This window comes from Pan paniscus, chromosome 5 (assembly GCF_029289425.2).
Source record: "Pan paniscus chromosome 5, NHGRI_mPanPan1-v2.0_pri, whole genome shotgun sequence".
Classification (NCBI taxonomy): domain Eukaryota; kingdom Metazoa; phylum Chordata; class Mammalia; order Primates; family Hominidae; genus Pan; species Pan paniscus.
The window spans coordinates 76,576,374-76,596,804 of record NC_073254.2 but is presented as its reverse complement, the minus strand read 5'-3'; the positions used below and the strand labels follow the sequence as shown (position 1 = coordinate 76,596,804).

General features: G+C 33.3%; 1 protein-coding gene across 11 annotated transcripts in view; it reads left to right on the top strand.

The window, feature by feature from the left end:
• Positions 1 to 20,431, top strand: part of KHDRBS2 (KH RNA binding domain containing, signal transduction associated 2) — a 795,325-nt gene that overhangs the window by 534,203 nt on the left and 240,691 nt on the right. For all 11 annotated transcript variants that reach the window (XM_055113704.2, XM_034962289.3, XM_055113705.2 and 8 more), the window contains exon 7: positions 18,132 to 18,214. In XM_055113704.2, the coding sequence (XP_054969679.1) occupies positions 18,132 to 18,214 (83 nt within the window). The remainder of the gene's footprint in view (positions 1 to 18,131; positions 18,215 to 20,431) is intronic.

The following is a 20,431-nucleotide window of genomic DNA, read 5'->3' as shown; positions in this document are numbered from 1 at the left end:
TATGCAGGCTACTCAAAATAAAACTAGAAACATAGAAATTCCATGTTGGAAGGAACTGTAACATTTGTCAAATTTGACTACTCCCGTGATGATGTATTGCCTCCTAGATGTTTTTTTTTTTTTTTTTTTTTTACTTTTTTCTCTGGTCATAAATGAGAAGAAGAAAGGCAGTTACTCCCTGGTAAATAAGCAAAATGTGAAAAAGGGAAACAAAGAAAGTTGAAAACAAGATATAGAGACCTAGAATCAGAAGACGGTTTTGTCTAAAGACACTTGGTTGGTTACTTTCCCAAGAAATGTGGTAGAAGTAGTGAGCCAAGCACCATTGGTGGGTTAGCAGATTGAACAGGCGAAACTGACGGTGCTGGTACGTAAGAATCCAGACATAATGCAGTAAATATAAGAACAGCAGAATTTCAGAAAGACAAAACCCACTACAAGCTGCATAGCTAAAAGTCTTAATCAAGATTGAACAGAAATCCAGTTAGAAACAGCCTGAACCCCATAGGCTGGCCTGGCTTATTCCTCTTGTTTCCCACTTTACCAGTCTTTGTATAAGCACAATCACAATTATTCTGCTCATTTCATGTCAATTTCCATTTTTCACTGGAGTTAAACGAAGCCTGTATTCATGAGCCTTCCTCAGATTTAAGTATATCAGAGACTTTTAAAAGAATGACCTTTTGTCTCTTTTGATGCTTTTGTCAATCTCTGTTTTCTTCTTTCTATATTTAAGATATTCCTCATGTTAAGAATGTTATCTTGTTGGTGCTGTGGCTTTTAAAAATTAGATAACATGTAAGATATATCTGATATCTTCTACTCTTTTTCACACAGTGATCCTTTATATTCTTAAAAATAACTCCTCATTATTATTTTTATGAGTGCTGAAACCCTCCTTAAGCATAAAATTTAGAGGTCATTCTACTAGTTTATAAGAAAACAATAACAAATATAGACTAACTGACAACACAAGATTCTTCTTTAAAATAACAGTCTTTTAATCATCAAAGACTTGGACATATGGATCTGATTTTTTCCCTTTTGTTAATTCTTTAAAATGTTTATAAGAAGGATATGTGCAGAGTCAAGAAGTATTTTTCATGTCCCCAGGCTGATTGCTCTTAGATATTGTTCGGTGTCTGCATATTGAAACGTTCCCCAGAACTCTCAGAGATTATGATGTCATTAATGTTTTCTTCGTTTTATTTTTCAGTGTTACCAAAGAAGTGAATCATATAGAAAATGTCATCCAAGCTACTAGTTCATCTCATTTATTGAAAAACTGAATCATTTAAAATCACAAAAGAGAAAATCAAGGATAATTTAAACAACAGGACAGGAAAAGATGAATGAGAAATGAAGAGCAGATTCAAAAAGTATAATTTTGCTCTCAAACTGACATCATTTATAAATCTAAGTGTTTTGGCTTTTTATGCTTCTACAGTAAAGTTTGAACTAAAGAAGAAAACATAGTTTAAAAATTTCTGATCAGCTATTTTCATAGACAGCTATTTACTAGTTATTCTATGTCCAATATGGTTACCAGTAGCCACATGTAGCCACTTGTACCTACTTAAATTGAAAGGCGGGGCACGGTGGCTCACGCCTGTAATCCCAGCACTTTAGGAGGCCGAGGCGTGTGGATCACAAGGTCAGGAGATCGAGATCATCCTGGCTAACACGGCGGAACCCCATCTCTACTAAAAATACAAAAAAATTAGCCGGGCATGGTGGTGGGCGCGTGTAGTCCCAGCTACTCGGGAGGCTGAGGCAGGACAATGGTGTGAACCTGGGAGGCGGAGTTTGCAGTGAGCCGAGATTGTGCCACTGCACTCCAGCCTGGGCGACAGAGTGAGACTCCGTCTCAAAAAAAAAAAAAAAAAAAAAAAAAAAAAGAAAGAAAAGAAAAAGAAATATTGAAAATTAAATAAATTAAAATTAAATAAAATTTAAAATTCAGTTCCTTGGTCACACTAGCTACATTTAAGTGCCCATGAACCACACTGACCAGTGAATATCACATCGGATAGCACAGGGCATAGAGAATTTCCATTGGCACCGAAAGAGCTATTGGGCAGCACTATACTAGCATATATGAAGTCTCCAAGTGTGATACATAACAGGAGTTTTAACATTATAAACAAACAATGCGAAATTTGGAAAGAAATGAATCACTACCCAGAAAATAAATAGTTAATAAAATAATACAGCAATTTGAATTGTCCTTTGATGAAAATTTTGGTCTCTGTATGGCAAACTGATATGTTTAGCCCATATAACTTACATTTGGTAGTTACAATAGAATATATAAAAATGTTTATTAATACAGGAGAATGTTGTATACCAACATATTTGAAACCTTTTCAGATGCAATTATTCAAAGACATCTTATGTGAAACTTAATATAGACCTGGTGAGTTTGCAATATTGATAGAGGGCCTCTTCCTGCTCACATGGTGGGCTTCCAGGACTGCTGGTATCCAGGGTAGTCCTAAGTCATCAGCCCTGAGCAAAATCTGAGGTATCAAAAATAAATAAATACATGAATAAGTAAATAAATACCCTTACCAGAGTAGGAGAGAGTAATTTAAAAACTTGAATATTAAGTCTGGGTGTGGTGGCTCATGCCTGTAATCCTAGCACTCCGTGAGGCCAAGGCAGGCAGATCATGAGGTCAGGAGTTTGAGGCCAGCCTTTCCAACATAGTGAAACCCCGTCTCTACTAAAAATACAAATCATTAGCTGGGCATGGTGGCAGGTGCCTGTAATCGCAGCTACTTGGGAGACTGAGCAGGAGAATCGCTTGAACCCGAGAGGCAGAGGTTGCAGTGAGCTGAGATCATGCCACTGCACTGCAGCTCAGGCAACAGTGTGAGACTCTGTCTCAAAAAAGAATATTAAGGATCAGAACTAAACCTAAGTTAGCAGTGAGGCCCCTCCCTATTCAAATAATATCAAAATACTTTTTTATTAATAAAAACCTGAACATTTACATTTTATCTGTTAACCAGCACTGCTAAATAGAAAACAACATTCTGGGAAAATAAAATTGGTAATTCTGTCATGACTAAGAACAGGATTAAATTTTAGAAGGTAACTCATGCTTTTTACTCTTATGTGCCAGAGGTTAAAGATGACTACAAGGGCATTGTTAATATATTTCTAATGATAATAATACCAAAACAATTAAAAATGCCTTCCTTTCAGGATAACAAAGGAATTTTTGTAACATTCGGTACCATATGATAGAAAAATAGCCACCATGGAAATGAAGATTACTTAACTGGCTTATAGAAAATTAATTACTTCATTTTGATATGCATTTGTCATGCATAATTTACTAGAAAGTGATAGTTGTGTGAAATAATGTGTAAAAATTGCTTTACATTTATCAATGTAAGTGATTGGTTCTTAAATTCTTTCTAATTGAAAAAATATTACTAAAGATCAGAACTGAAGTATTTTGGGGGCAAAAACTTAAAAATATTAAATAGGTGCATCATGTCATCATGCTCTTGTTTAAAAGCTACAAAATTCCTTTTGAACAACCAACATAACACCAATAAGTTTGGCAGGAATCATTATGGGATGTTGATTTCTTATGCTGTTTTTGTTTTGGTTTTCCTGATTCATTCTCTGTCTAACACCAGTTGAATTAGATAATTTGAATCAGATCAGCTATGATGATGCTAACAACATTTTAAGCTTTGGTTTCTCATGTCCTAAAATAGCAATATAAAACACAAAGAAATGATGAGCTTTTTTTTTCATATGTTTGTTGGCCACATAAATGTCTTCTTCTTAAAAATGTCTGTTCATATCCTTCGTCCACTTTTAGATGTTTTTTTTTCTTTTTTTTCTTTTACATTTGTTTAAGTTCCTTGTAGATTCTGTATATTAAACCTTTGTCAGATGGGTAGATTGCAAAAATTTTCTCCCATTCTGTAGGTTGCCTCTTCACTCTGATGGTAGTTTCTTTTGCTGTGCAGAAGCTCTTTAGTTTAATTGGCTCCCGTTTGTCTGTTTTGGATTTTGTTGCCATTGCTTTTGGTGTTTTAGTCATGAAGTCTTTACCCATGCCTATGTCCTGAATGGCATGGCCTAGGTTTTCTTCTAGGGTTTTTATGGTTTGGGGTTTTACATTTAAGTATTTAATCCATCTTGAGTAATATCATTTGAGAAATACCATTGAGAAATACTATTTGACCCAGCAATCCCGTTACTGGGTATATACCCAAAGGAATATAAATTCTTCTATAGAGACACATACCCATGTATGTTTATTGAAGCACTATTTACAATAGCAAAATCATGGAACAACTCAAATGCCCATCAATGAAAGACAGGATAAAGAAAATGTGACACGTATACACTATAGACTACTATGCAGCCATAAAAAAGAATGAGTTCATGTCCTTTGCAGGGACATGGATGAAGCTGGAAACCATCATCTTCAGCAAACTAACATAGGAACAGAAAACCAAACACAGCATGTTCTCACTCATAAGTGGGAGTTGAACAGTGAGACCACATGGACACAGGGAGGGAAACATCACACACGGTGGCCTGTCGGGGATGGGGGGCAAGGGGAGGGAGAGCATTAGGACAAATACTTAATGCATGCGAGGCTTAAACCTTAGATGACGTCTTCTAAACTTCTCTTCTGAAACTTGATCCTGTTCTTAGTCATGACAGCATTAACAATTTTATCTGTCTCTTTCTGGTTGATTGGAACAGGAAACCACCATGGCACATGTATACCAATGTAACAAACCTTCACATTCTGCACATGTATCCCGGAACTTAAAGTGAAATAAAACTAAACTAAACTAAACTAAAATAAAATAAAATAAAATAAAATCTTTTTGGGAAAAAAACGTTAAGTACTAAGTCTCAGTGACTAGTGGGACAACAGAAATGGGGCAAGTTCTAAAGAAATGTAAGACACGCACTCTTTATTCTTAAGGACAATATAGTTAAGGAGAACACAATTATCAAGTATTTTTAACCCCACTTAAAGGTGTGAGCAAATAAAATAAAATAAAATAAAATATTTTATTTTATTTTATTTTATTTTACACACAGCAGCAACGTCAAGGCACTATATAAATAATTGGCCGTGAAAAAGACCCTTTTAGAAACAACAACTCTCCTCTTGTGTGGCCAGTCCGCTGGATTTCTATGATTAGAAATAAGTAAGATATGTCTATGCCCTTTTATTCATCTTTAACCTTTTGGTACTTAGAAGTGAAAAACACAAGTTGGCTTCTAAAACTTGATCTTGTTCTTAGTCATGACAGCATTAACAATTTTATCTGTCTCTTTCTGGTGAGTGTATTAGAAGGCGTTAGAGACTTATGCCACTGACTTTACAGCATTTGCTTTGGGTTCTATCCTGAAGCAGCAAGGATGCCTACAATATGAAGTACATAAAGCATTAACACATTTAAAATAGATCCATTAGCAAACTAGCATTTCATTACTCTAAACTCCAGTTTCATTAGTCATAGTTCTGTTCATTAACTGGGTTGAACAGATTGCTACCTGATTTCTAAGGTGTTAAAAAGCATTTTAAGAAATGGGAGTCGAAGGAAACCTACTGACAACTGAATATTTTCAAAAAATACAAAGTTAACATCCTTTCTTATCATACTAGAGAAAAATTACTAAAATGTTTCAGGATATCTCCTTTTAATTATAGCCTAGAAGCAATCTCTAAATAGCCAAATTTTCTTTTGTCCCCACCAAGCGCCAAGTTGTATTATTTTTTAATCCAGAGTTTAAAATGTACTTTTGTTTACTATATTGCTTCCTTTTTAAACAGGAAATGCAGCTGTTCATGATTAAGAGTCACCTACTTGGAAACCTAAATCACATTAAATAGTGTTCATCACCAAAAATAGTTAGATAAGCTTTGAAACTTGTAAAACTATTGAAATTAATGTTCAGTCATTCTTCCCAAAAAAAGGAAAACAGATTTGAAAGTTTCGGTAGTAAATGTTAATATTCTGTAGGAACTGGGTAGTCTTACTAAAATAGCCATGCTTGTTAGGAGATAGTATCTCACAATGTTTGACAATTGACAAGGTTTGTTTCTCCTAATAAGAAAAGATTACTGGCTTGTACTCCCCTTGGGTAAAATGTTATATAGAACTCTAGAAGACAAAGGAATCCAGAATAAAAAGGATAAAGGATAAAAAGGATAAAGCTGAAGAGACAAAAGTAAAGGCACATATTGTCATTTGCTGGAGATATCAAATAAACAAGGAAACATTATAACCATCTGCCCTTCCCTCCTCAATACAGCAAATCACTTTTGAAGGACTCCCAGTTTTCATGTGTTTTGCTCATCTCTTGGTAGGAGACACAATTTGCTATGGATCCTGAGCATCCTTGTGCTTTCTGGCTGGTTATGCCAAGAATACAAGGCCCTAATTACTCTTTACTTGGATGATTTATCAGGACCACGCTTGCAGCTAGTAACATAAAGAATGGATAGCATCTATCCCCAAAGTAAGAGCAGGTTTGCTTCCACTTACTTTACATTCCATGAGCTCACTGTTCCTACCCTGCAATATAACCCACTTAGTGTACAGGCATCTAACCTGGACCCACTTGCATTGCTCTGTGGGATGTAGGGCAAGCCAATATGAAGGCCTGGCTTTTAATTTATGGTGTGTAATAGAGTCCTTGTTTTTGACCCAAGAGTTATGTCTTCTGCCAGCATCCATGACACAATAATAGACTAGCTTATTAACTTAAAGTATATTAAAATCTCAGATATGCATAGTTCTTTACATTTTATATTCTCATAAAACTGCTTATAGTGGCACTATTCACAATAGCAAAGACTTGGATCCAACCCAAATGTCCAACAACAATAGACTGGATGAAGAATATGTGGCACATATACACAATCGAATACTATGCAGCCATAAAAAATGGTGAGTTCATGTCCTTTGTAGGGACATGGATGAAACTGGAAACCATCATTCTCAGCAAACTATTGCAAGGACAAAAAACCAAACACCGCATGTTCTCACTCATAGGTGGGAATTGAACAATGAGAACACATGGACACAGGAAGGGGAACATCACACACCGGGGACTGTTGTGGGGTTGGGGGAGGGGGAGGGATAGCATTAAGAGATATACTTAATGCTAAATGACGAGTTAATGGGTGCAGCACACCAACATGGCACATGTATACATATATAACAAACCTGCACGTTGTGCACATGTACCCTAAAACTTAAAGTATAATAATAATAAAATTAAAAAAATAAAATAAGGATAAAACACTGATTTTTACAAATATAATACAAAATTATTAACCCCAATTTTTTTCATTTTTCTTCAGTACATGTTTTAACAGGTAAAATCCCAAATTGTGTTTGTGTTACTATTGTAAACTTACCGAAATTATTTAAAAAGTCATGATTATTGTATTTTGCCATTAATGATATTAGGCCTTTAGTAAAGCAACTAGAGAGTAAATACTAGACAGTGCCAGATAACTGAGTTTACATTGTAGCCAAGACACTTCCTCATGGGCTGTGGTCTCCTGAAATTATTTCTCATTTTCCTAATCTGTTAAGTAGGTGTAAAGATACAGAACATGCCATATAGGCTTGATTTTGGTTTTTAACAAAGTAACTGTGTATGTAAGTGTGTCACATACTGGCTTTTACTGGTCTCCCAATGCATGCTTGTTATATATGTTTATGAATGGTGTTCACTTGAATTGTATATTATTAATTTTATTTTTAAATATATACAACTTCCACGTATGTCTCTTGAGGTTTGTTATTTGATTTTACTGGGCTGATTGAAAAGTTAGCATTAGCCTCCCCAGAGATTAATTTGTTAATGTAGAATACTGTGTTGTATATGCATGGCTGGCAGAGAATGTCTCATAGTTCCTTGGGAGCTTTTAATTTCCAGAGAATCTAGATTTCAGAAATATGCAATTTCCAGCCTTTATATTGAGTGTACATATATAAGGGAAAATTGTTTAGCAGCTACAATCTACATAGGAAAGGAAGGTACAGAATAGCTTCCTTTTATTAGAGACTGATTTACTGATTTCTATAGAAAACTCCAAAGATTTAAGTATATTGCCTAATTGCAGAGCTAAACTGTTAGGTTTAATGACCTCACTGAGGATGTGTACCTTTATGATCTCATATGGTTTTGAATACATAATGACTTCCCATGTTGCATCAGTAACAAAAGCTGCATACTGGGGAGTAACCATTGCCATATTATCCCAAGCCAGCAATCTAGTCATGCTTTCAGTGGGAAAAAAGAGATGGAAGAGACTATTAAAATATTTCTTATTTTATCAGAAATTAATCTATTCAATATCAGAGAGAGAATGTAACAATACCACAGATAGAATGTAACATTTTAAAGAAAAAATACATGGAAAATTATAAGTAACCTATAGTCAAGAGAATACACAAGCATTAATAATTTATATCCTAAAGAAATAGTAACTATCAAAATATTGGCATTGTACAGTTAGTTTTTGTTTTAGTAATATTTTATGTTTTAAATTTTTGATTATTACCATGAAGTGCTTTTGTAGTAACAAGAGATCATATATGAAGTAGACATTCTATGCATCTTATGGTTTAAATAAGCTAAGACAGGGACACGTTTTTAGGAATTAACCACACTTCATAAAGTAAGTTAAATGTTAAGTTCCTATCTGACCTGTTAATTATATTCAATAATATTAAAGGGCAGCATTTGCAAATCGCTTTTGTGCCTAGCATTTTAGTTTTTGGTGACAATTTATTATCTTGACCCTCATAATTAAATTACTTAATTATAGAATATTTTATGGTTCTTGATGATCATTGCTCTCTTCACTTTATTTTTCTCTCAACTGCATAAGAATATTCCACATTATTTCCCTTAATTTATGTATTTTATTGTAATACCTGCTGACCTTTTATAGAAAATAAAATCCAAATGAAAATAATGAACAAATGCTAAATCTGTCACAAAGACTTGTTAATTTTTAAGGTCTTCACAGAAAATGTGGGTATATAACAGAATCAGAATGACATTTCATATCATTTAAATTTCTAAATGATTTTCTTCTAGAAGCCGCAATAACATACTGGTATCACAAGACACTTCTGTTCTCTTTAGTTGACAAAAACATGTCAATTTCACAGTTTCTAATATTAGTGTTAGGTTGAACTTAGGAAATTGCCAACATCTGACAATTTTTGACTTACAAAAATGGCAATTTCCTGTGGTCCTACTTGACTTTTTAAATAGGTAAAGAAAAACTAACTATTGAGTCCTATACTCACTACCTGGGTGATAGGGCTATTTATACCCCAAACCGCAGCAAAATGCAGTATACTCATGTAACAAACGTCAACATGTACCCCCTTAATCTAGAATAAAAGTTGAAATTATTTTTTAAAATTATCTGAACTGTCAGTGATGTAATAAAATAGTTTCAAAACATATTTATTTCCCAAAATCTGTGGTGAGATGTTTCTAAACTATTTTTATGTGATGATTCCCTTTTCTGAGTTGCAAGCAATCTTCAAATATCTTAGGCTCCATAAACTAGTACTGATTAGAAAAGCTCTATCTAGAGGTAATTTAACATATTCTGTTTACCATTCCATTTTTTTTTCTTTTTAGAACTTTTTGATTCTGTGTCTATGGGGTAGTAATGCATGTAAGAGTAGAACCAGAAATTTTCACAGGTCTCTGTTAAACAAAAACAAAAAAACAAAAAACATTGGCATGGGGATTTAATAAGGCCTTTCAAGAAATAATATCTTTTGGGTAAATTCAAGGCTGATTTTTTTAAATGGGGTCTTTCTGTACAAAATATATTTATTACAGCTGACCTTGTGCCCTCATTTCCTAGAGGGGAAGTAGTGCTTGGAACATTGTGTTCACATAGAGCTTTCTGTAAATTAAGTTTGTCTTCTCAGTGGACAATGGTGGTTATTATGGTTGCCATGCATATGTTGATGACTACTAGAGCCATATCTCTAGCTCAAACTGTCTAAGCTTCAAACTCATATATCCAGGTGCCTGAAACCAACTCTTAATCGTATCACGGTTACCTGTTGCTATCCTAATGACCTGACAAGAAAACACTTAATGCTTTTTGGAAGAAAATACCATCAGCCAACGCTTTCACAAATTTCCTTACACTATATCAACAGTTCAATGAAAACCCATAAGACATGTTAAAAACAATAACAATAAAAACTAAGAGGAAAAAAATAGTCATGGGTAATTCAGATGTTAAGAGTTATCATTCAGGGACTTTACAGTAACTATGATAACATGTTCAAGAAAATAGTGGGAAAATGGAGCCTACTCTACAAAGCCCTGGTAATTTTTATTTTTGAGTCAAAATATATAAAATGTTGATCTAAATTTGTCATTCTACCACCTGGAACCCTTCAATGGCTTCTTTGTCTACTAGATATAGATAAACCCTTTACCATGTTATAGAAAACAATTCAGACCTGACCCCTTCTGCTCCTTGGTCCAACTCCCTACTGTTTCTTAGACATTTTGTGCTTTAGTTAGATCTAGCGACTAGCAGCTCACAAAACACAATTTAGTTTCATAATGCCATGCATTCACACTTGGTGCACCTGGAAATGGAATGCTCTCATTTTACCTGCTTATCCATCTGAAAAACATTTATTTATCCTGAAATACCAATCTCAAACAACAACTTTTCGGGGAAATTCTCCTTGAAATCCTCAGACCTATTTAGCCATTCCTCCAGTGTGCTTCCATAGCACCTGTTACATACTCTTGGAGTGCTTTCTTTGGTATCTCAATTGCATATACATTTGTTGATATCTTCTAGTAACCAAGAGCAGAGGTGACTCATACTGGCTCACAAGATTTGTAAAATTTTTAGGAATTTTGTAAATTGATTGTTAAACACAGTCATTATTAAAAATTGAATTACACAACTTTAAATGAAATAGATTATATTGAAGATAAACATTTACAGACTCATCAGTATGTATTATGTTAGAATCTGTGCTCTTTTGGTTATTTATGTCTAGTGTATCTGTTTGGTGGAAATAACATATAATGGTGTGCTAATGTTCACCTCTTCCCAAGTCTGTTTTCAGTGCTAATGTGGTGATAGCTTAAAATCAGCTGTAATAAGAGTTTTTACACTACAGATATTGGCAAATGCTAAAAGCCAGGACTTGACGTTTTGTTTTATTCCTTATCTAAATGTAAGAAAGCTATGGAGAAAATGTTAATAAGCAGATTTTATTTAAAAGTTAGTTATACCTATAGCCTTAACATTGTAAATGGAACACAAAATTGAGGAAATATTCTTCCAGCATATCAAAACCATTGTCTAATTCAGAGCATTTTATTTATTTAAAAGTGTATTATTCCTATAACCTTTACATTGTAAATGGAACACGAAATTGAGGAAATATTCTTCCAGTATGTCAAAACCATTGTCTAATTCAGAGCAAAGTTGCTCCTATCATTAAGAAACAAGTAAAATTCTGACATACATATTTGAGATTTCACTTTCATTTTACTGGTCAACATAAATAAAAATGTCAAATAACAGTCATGTCAGAACCATACATGTTTATCAATAACATTGACATCATTGCTGAATCAGATAATAAACAAACATTTATCTGTGCTGTGATTTATTGGGATTCTATTGTGGCAATGCAATTATAAAAAGTTATAGTGGATTTTGCAAAAAATTTTGCAAGTCACACTGAAGTTATATGTTTATAGAATGTATAATAAATTCTATATTTTAGTTATAAATCATATGCTTTATGTCAGTAAAAGGTTTAATGAATTTGTATGTATATGTGCATAGACACACGTGCATACAATTTTTTGGAGAGGCAATTATTAAGCATTTACCAGAACTACACTGGATAAGAACTTCTTAAAGATAGGACTTATGTCTGAATCTTCTCTTATGTTTAATGCCTGGATAATAGGTAATTCAGTGGTTAATATAACATCTGATGAATTACTATTATTTTAAGCTCATATGCAGAGCCAGTATTAGTTAGATTTGACAACCTAAAATTGGAATAGAAATCATAGTTCAATAATAAGCATTTAAGTCAATGACCTCATTAATTTGAGAAATTAGTAGGCATATTACAGACAAAAAATGCATTTTCCAGGGTAGATTTGAAAAGGGCTCATTTTGTAAAGATATGTGTTTATGGTAACACACACGTATTTGTCCTGTATGTTGCTTTGCCCAATACCCAAATGCGTGAAGTGGTCTATAATTCATAGCAAGCTACAAAGAAATTGCCTTTTTTCATTATAGCTCAGGCCTTCATTTTAGACCCACACTTCACATTGTGCCTTAAGTATATTGTAGAGGACTTAGCAAAGACTCAGAAAGAAGCCAAGATTGTGTTTCACAAGGATCCTATAAGGACTTGTCTCATTTGACTCAAAGAATAGAAAACTAAAGAATTTATAACTTCACAGATAGAAAGAAATCTTAGAAGAGATATTTTTCATGACCATGTTCCAGGGAGGAATGAATCATATCTCCTTGAGTATTTTCTTTTTTGTGGGAGATATCAAATCATCTGTCTACAGCTAGAAGAAAGTAAAGTTAAAATTGTTAATTTATTTAGAAGGTTTTCTTTTACTGGACACATCGGATGTGCTCTTTGTACTTGAGGAAATTCTGCGTTGGGACTGATAACTTAAGTAATAAAGTAGTATTTTTTAGTAGAAATATACTAATAAGCCAGGACATGATAAGATAGTAATGTCTTCAAACAGCAAAAACAATGAAGCAAAAACGGAAAAAGTATCATTTCAGAATTTTTGATCTTTTATGTTTTGATTTCTTAATTCAATATTCATATTCACCTTAAATCTCAGGCAGATACTGACTGGCTTTTTAGGGAGCATGTCTATTTTAGTGATTTATCTTAGACCATCATCAGCACAATGCATATTTTTACTTAAAAAACCACGTAAATATGGTTTCCTGGAACTATGGTTTTCTTTTTCTACAACTTTATTGGTCTTAATAAAAACTGTATTATGTAAAACATTCCATGTTCTACCTTTACTCTTCCCTACGTCTTATGAGTTTCCACATCTGAGAATCTTATTAGGATTCAGGATTTGAATGCAGACAGAATAAAGCCGGAGTCCATGCCTTTTATGGCTCTGCGGTTGTCTCTCCCTACCCTAGCTGCTAGAACACTCTTGCTTTTTTCTCACTTCTTCAGAAATCCACCTACTACTTCCTTAGCGCTGGCATTAGGAAAACGATCTGATTTATGCAATAAGGATATACCAATGAATAACTTACGGTCTGTTTTTAACATTTAGGATGCAGTGTTGACATCTTAAACGTTGTTATGCTTTTCATTTTGTGACGGTTGTCTAATGATAGTTTACTGTTTTGTAGTACTATACGTTTACATACATACATATATATTTACAAATATTTATGTGTATACGTATTTCTTAATAAAAAGATGGTTTTAAAAATATATCAAGTATTGGAAAAATATGCCCATTTACTGTCCCTTTTACAGTAAGTACAGCTATGTGGGGAACATTGCATTATATGCTTTATGAAAGTTTAGGTTAGCAGGACAGATTTCCATCTACTCTGGGGATTTTCTGTGTAACATTGAAAGAAGTAAAAGAGTAAGTGAGGGAGTAAAATGAAATAATCTTCCTGGGCCAAATAGTAAAGATATTCTTCATAAATAGAGATAATAGCTCTATATATTTATCATTTGAAACATTTATCTTTTAGCTGTGATTAATTTGTGTTAATCCATATCTAGACAGTGGATAAGAGTAGTCTCCTTTGGCTAATTAAACAATTCAATATATATTTGTTAAATGACTATTCTATGGGATAAACTATGCTAAGTACTACAATACAACAAAAAGGTGATAAATTATGATATAGTCCTTGCTTTTCAGAAACTTAAATTCTAAAAAGAGAGAAAATTATAGAAAAAGAAATATAGTATATGTTTAGGTATTTTAAGAACAATGAGAGAAAACATGCTATTGGAATTCGGGGAACTGAGGGTTAATATATGGTTGTTAGAAGGAGGAAAAGATTTCTAAAGATGATATTATGTAAAATGACCTTGAGGAATCAGTAGCATTTCAACAGATGGAAATGGGGGAAACATAGGGATTTCAGGAGCCCTGGAGCCCTGAAGACAAGTACCTACTCCCATCCCTGGTTCTTGTACCTCCCTGCTCAGAAACAGAAACACAAAAATAAAGTGAAACAAAACAAACAAATTAAAACTGCCTTGCCTCCTGTTGGAAGCTAGAGATCTTGAGTCCTGCATAAGAAATAAAGGTGAGTGAAGCCATATTTTTATAATCTTGGTGAAGGACCAAAAGCCCGATTCCTAAAAAGAAGTTTGCACCCCTTGGAGCACCTGTGGATGTCCTCATAACTGACCAGGCAGATCCTCAAGATAGAGTGCTGGACTGCCCTGAATCTTGCAGCTCCAGAAAGCTCCAATTATGGTATTAACCCTTGTCCCACCACAAAGGAGATGAGACCTTGGGCTAAGAATGGGATGCTTAAACTATACCTGAGAACACAAAACATCCACTCCACATCCTAACAGTTGTTAGTGTGTGTGTGTGTGTGTGTGTGTGTGTAGTAAAGTAAAAAGAATAAGAGATATCATATAGGACAAAAAAGTAAATTTACTGTGCCAACCGAGAAGACTCAATCTCACTAGTAAGGGTTATAAAAAAAAAAAAAAAGAAAGAGAAAGAAAAAAAATGGAGAGACATTTTCCACAACTGAAGAATATAAGCCTCTAGATTGAAAGAGCTCATTGAGCACCCAACACAATGAATGAAAAGGAACACACACACAAAGGCATTGCATTCTGTAATTTCAGAACAGCAGAGAGAAAAATTGTAAAAGCATCCAGAAGAAATAAAAAGAGACAAAACAAATCTAGGTCACATGTAAGTAATAGGAATTCTCAACTTTAACATGGAATAGTAAAAATATTGTACCAAAGCTCTCAAAATTCTGATTAAAAGTCATTTTTTTTCAGCCTAGACTTCCCTACCCAACCAATTAAGTATGAGACAATTTAAAAATTTCCAGTAACATAAATGTACAATACAATATCACATATGTAACATTCTTTCAAAAATATTAAATCTGAATGTAATTATGAGAATAATCAGGCAAATGCAGAATGTGGGATGGTGTACAAAACAGTTGGTTTGGACCACTCAAAAAAGTTAATATTTGGGGAAGCAATAAAAGGTTGGGGAACTATGCTAGCTCTAAAAACACTAAACAGATATAATCATCAAATACAATTCAAAATTCTTTATTGGGTTCTGATTTTTAAAAAATAGCTATGCAAGATTAAAATAGCTACAAAATTCATAAATGCTTGGGACAATTGTAGAAATTTAACTGGGGACTTCACAGTGATGTGAATTTATTGTGATTTTTAAGGAGTAATAATAATACATTTATGTAGAAGAATGTCCCTACACTCAGGAGATAGAAGCTGAAGTATTTAGGGATAAAATATCATGTTTCTGGAACTAATTTGCAAATGGTTTCTTAAAAAATATATATATAAGATAACACAAATGAGACAAAATGTCAATAATTGTTGAATCTAGGTGAAGGGTAGATGAGTTTCCATTAACATCTTGTTCCAACTTTTGTATAATTTAAATTTATCACCAAAAAAATGAAAACAAAAGCTACAGTGAGTAGGGGGGCAGTGTAAAGCTAAGCAAGAAAGAATCAAAATATTTTTCTCCAAAATATCTCTTAATAGAGGTTATTGAAAGAGATGTTTCAGCAAGAAATTAAAGCAAGGAAAAGATGGAATCTGGCCAAAGGAAATTCACTACCAACAATGGTGAAAGAGGCCTTAGGAAAACACCTTGGCCTTCAGGTCTAGAAATTCATCAATGTGGACCAGAGCACAATGACACAGTTCTTCAGGTGATAGTCTCCATGTTACACATAAAAACATTATGGATGAGCTGATGTCTTTGAATCTTAGAAATATTACTGCTAGTTTAATATGACCATTGGGACAATTGATGAAGACATTTCTATATATTTGGAAAACCAAGAAAATAATAAGATGAATGAACAATTATTAACGTTGGAAGAAAGGAAAAGGTGTATGAGAATAAAAACAGAATTATATTAAATAATTTATGTCATAAGAGGATACAATTATGTATTCTCACTCAATAATGTTAATATTGACTAATGAAAAATTATGATGAAACTATATTGGGAAGATAAGTAAGGGAAATAATAGAACTAAGTTTAACAACCTGAATGGACAGCCAATAGAAAATGACAAAATTTATAAATCCAACAACAATAACTTAGCTATATTACTTAATAACACAAAAATGAATACTAAAATAATAGATGAAAATACTGAAAGAGAGCTGAAGGTTAAAGGAGAACAAGACAAGGAACTACTATTTTGGGGACATAAGCTTGTTTGTATTATTTCTAAATAATCTGCATGTAATTGTTTTATAAATACTAAAATTAACTTTAGAACATTGAACAAAATTTAACTCAATAGCAACTAATTAGGGTATTCAAGGAACAAATAGAGAAACTATTTCATACTGCAGAGCAAAAATATAATGAAAAATGACAAGAGATGGAAGTTAGATTCAGAAAGCTTCATATGTAAATAATAGCATTATATGATGGTAAGACCACGTGAAAATGAAGAAATAAGGAAATAAAATTTTTAGAAGTTTCTTAAGTTGATAAATATATTAGTCTTTTCATTAAATGGGCTTAAAAGTGTTAGTCAAGACTAATGTCAAAGATTTCACATGTAGGTATTTTCTACTGAAACTCCTGAACAAGATAAAGAGAGATTTGTAAGCCTCCAGACTGAAAAGAATTTATGAAGTGCTAGGGTAGGGCGGAAGTGTATTCCAGGGAAAGAGATGCGCCAGCACCAGGCACAGAAAACCTGAAGGTTTTTCCAGAAGTAGGGAATAATCGAGATGGATGGCTAGTGTTTAAAATTAATGACCACAAAGAGAAACAAAACTAAATCATTCAGAGTGATTGATAACTGGAGTGTATAATTACTAGCTTGTTTGAACATGCTGCTATGACAAATCTGCGTTAGCTTTGTTAGTGTAATTTACTCGAGTAATAAGTCTCATCACACATAATTATTTTACTTATGAGATTTAAAAATCATATAATGTACACAAAGTCTTTTTTTTTTTTCTTTTTTGAGATGGAGTTTCATGCTTGTTGCCCAGGCTGGAGTGCAATGGCACAATCTCAGCTCATTGCAACCTCTGCCTCCCAGGTTCAAGTGATTCCCCCTGCCTCAGCCTCTTAAGCAGCTGGGATTACAGGTGCACACCACCATGCCTGGCTAATTTTTTTTGTATTTTTTAGTAGAGATGGGGTTTCGCCAGGCTGGTCTCGAACTCCTGACCTCAGCTGATCTGCCCACCTTGGCCACGCAAAGTGCTGGGATTACAGGCATGAGCCGCCAGGCCCGGCCACAAAGTCTTTATTTCACTCCTTCTTTCCTTTTTAGTTCCCTCTTTTTTTCTTTTATTTATTTATTTAATCAGTAATGACTCCATAATTTTTACTGAAAGTTGACTACAGTTTAAGGATCCTGTAGTTTATAGTTTCTATCTTAATTATGATTATTAAAAGGAGAAGAAAAAATTCCCAGTGGGATAGTAACAAACATGTTAACACCACCATAAGGTTAGCACAGTTGTTCTTGTATACCCAAATAGAAAAACTTATTTTGAATTTCTTAAATAGTCATTATTATTGATGAAAATTCTAAATAAGTCTTAGAGTAGGTATTGCTGCTTCAATGATATGCTGAGTTTAATAAACATTGATACCTGATCCATGAAATATTATTTAAGTTTATGTGAGAATCATTAATCTAGTAAAATGTGATATATGGATACTTACCCAACATGAAATCTAAACCAAGATCACATTGTATAAAATTGTGCTAACTGAAAACAGATCAAAGTTAATCAAATTGACTAACAGGTGCTTCTACCATTTTTTGTCTCAGGGTTATGATGATGGCTACGGGGGTGAATATGATGACCAGACCTATGAGACTTATGATAACAGCTATGCGACCCAAACACAAAGGTAAGGCATTTGCTATCTAAAGCAGCCTTCTCAGGATTATCTCTAATCAATTTTGTTTCTTGAATCTGAATGTCAATTATATCATGTGAGAATTTCTAGTAGTGTTTTTTCTCCATTATCTCTCTGAATTATCAAGTTGCTTACCAGACTGTGAGAGTTAAACTATAATAACCTTGCAACTGCAAGCAAAGAAATAGTAGTGTGTCATTCTCAGACTAGATGATTATGGCAACCAATCAACTCGTTAAATAAGCTTGTATTTAACTAAATGTTATTTTTAGATTTTTTTTAAAAGACAATAATAAAAGTAAGGCACTTGTTCAATGTAGCTTTTTTTTTCCTAAAATATCACATTTATTTGTAAAAGATAATAAAATGTCATTGGTACTCTGGAAAGAGGGAAATTTCTGAAACATCTTAGGGAATCAAGAATTCCTTTGCTTTCTTGATAGGTCTCATATTGATTGTTGAATATATCTAGTTATATTGACCCAAAATTTGTGATATAAATGATTTTTTATGTCTTCAAAGTCAGATTTATTGAGATGTTATTTATATATGATGAACTTTACCCATTTGGAATACAGCTGTATACGTTTGGCAGATGCAAACTGCTGTGTAATGACCACCAAAATTAAGATATAGAGCATTTTCACCATCCAAAAATGCTTCTTCATGGCCCTTTGTAGTTAACTTCTCCTTCATCCTCAGGCTCTGGAAACCAACTATCTGTTTTTTGTTACCATAGTTTTACCTTCTCTAGAACACTTTGTAAGAAGAAGCAATATAATAATGTAACATTTTGAGTGTGGTTTTTATTTTTGTTAACTATGAAGAAAATAGGTGTAAAACAAATGCATTTTTAGAAAATTCAATCACCCACTTTTTCTTCTTAAAAGTGTTACAAATTTCACAGGAAAATACAGGGGGATCTATGAGTTAAGTGAGTTTCCCATTTATGTGATTGACAGAAGCCAATGGAACTTACTGTTGCAAAATCATTATAGCATTGATCATTTCTTGACCAACTTTATTGGCAATAAACCTCCTTTAGGACTTAAGTAATATTTGAAGTGGCAAAGAAGAAAACAACTTAAAGGTCATTATAGTTTAGAATAAATCTACATGTATTGTGGAAGTTTGGATTTTCCGTGGCCTGAGTGACAGCACAGTAAAAGTATTGAAGATAAATTTTATTTAGAGGGAATACTGTGGGCAATTAGAAATAAGATGAGTGTGAACTGATATCTTTAAAACTAAGTATGATTTAAGTTATCACTGTAGAAATGACCATCGCTGACACTGAATAATTGGTTAATTTGTAGTAAGCTAAATAGAGAAGCCATCATGAGCCAAGCGCTTTTACTGTAATATCTTAATTGTCCCAATTACATATTGGAAAACAACACAGTTATTTAGGCTTAGGGTAAGTTTTGCATCACATTACAGATACTGAACAGAGTATTATATGCAAATTGGCTACATGTTTAGACTGTCTGCTAATATTTTCAATCAAATTGTTAGTTTATCATTATACATTAGCACACAAAAATAGTGATAACAAAGTTCCATAACTAGTTTCAGAAACTCTTGATAGAAAGTGTAGTTACTACACTCAACAAACACAATTAGAATAGACTAAAATAATTCCTTGATGCAGCTCTGTAGAGCTACAATTAAATAGAAGAAATTTTGGAATAATTTTCTGAAAATGAGGGACTTTCTCTCTTCTGGTGAGATTTAAGTGGGCTTAACTGACCCTAAGAAACAAGAAGAAAAATATGAGATTAAGATAATTTAGCTTTGAATATCTGAAAAATGAATGTTAGAATTGTTGAACACACACACACACATACATATATATAATGGCTGTATACAATAATTTTAGAATAAAACTTGCTTTAATAAAGTATAATTTATATGTAAAGGGACATTTTCTACACACTTCTGCTGCCTTCCCTGTCTCCTTTCCTATCCACTCAATTTTTATAGCTAAATTCTTCCCATCCTTCCAGCCCCAGCTCAAAAGCCAACTCTTCTAAAAAGTATTTTCTTTATTGTGTTTTGGGGAATAATCTGTTTCTGCCCTGAATTCCAATAGCACCATATATTTACTTTTCTATAGCATTTATTTCTCTGCCTTGCATTGGGATTATTTGTGTACATGTCCCCTATCATTTTCGTTATTTGTTCCAAATCCTTTTCTAATACAGCCTC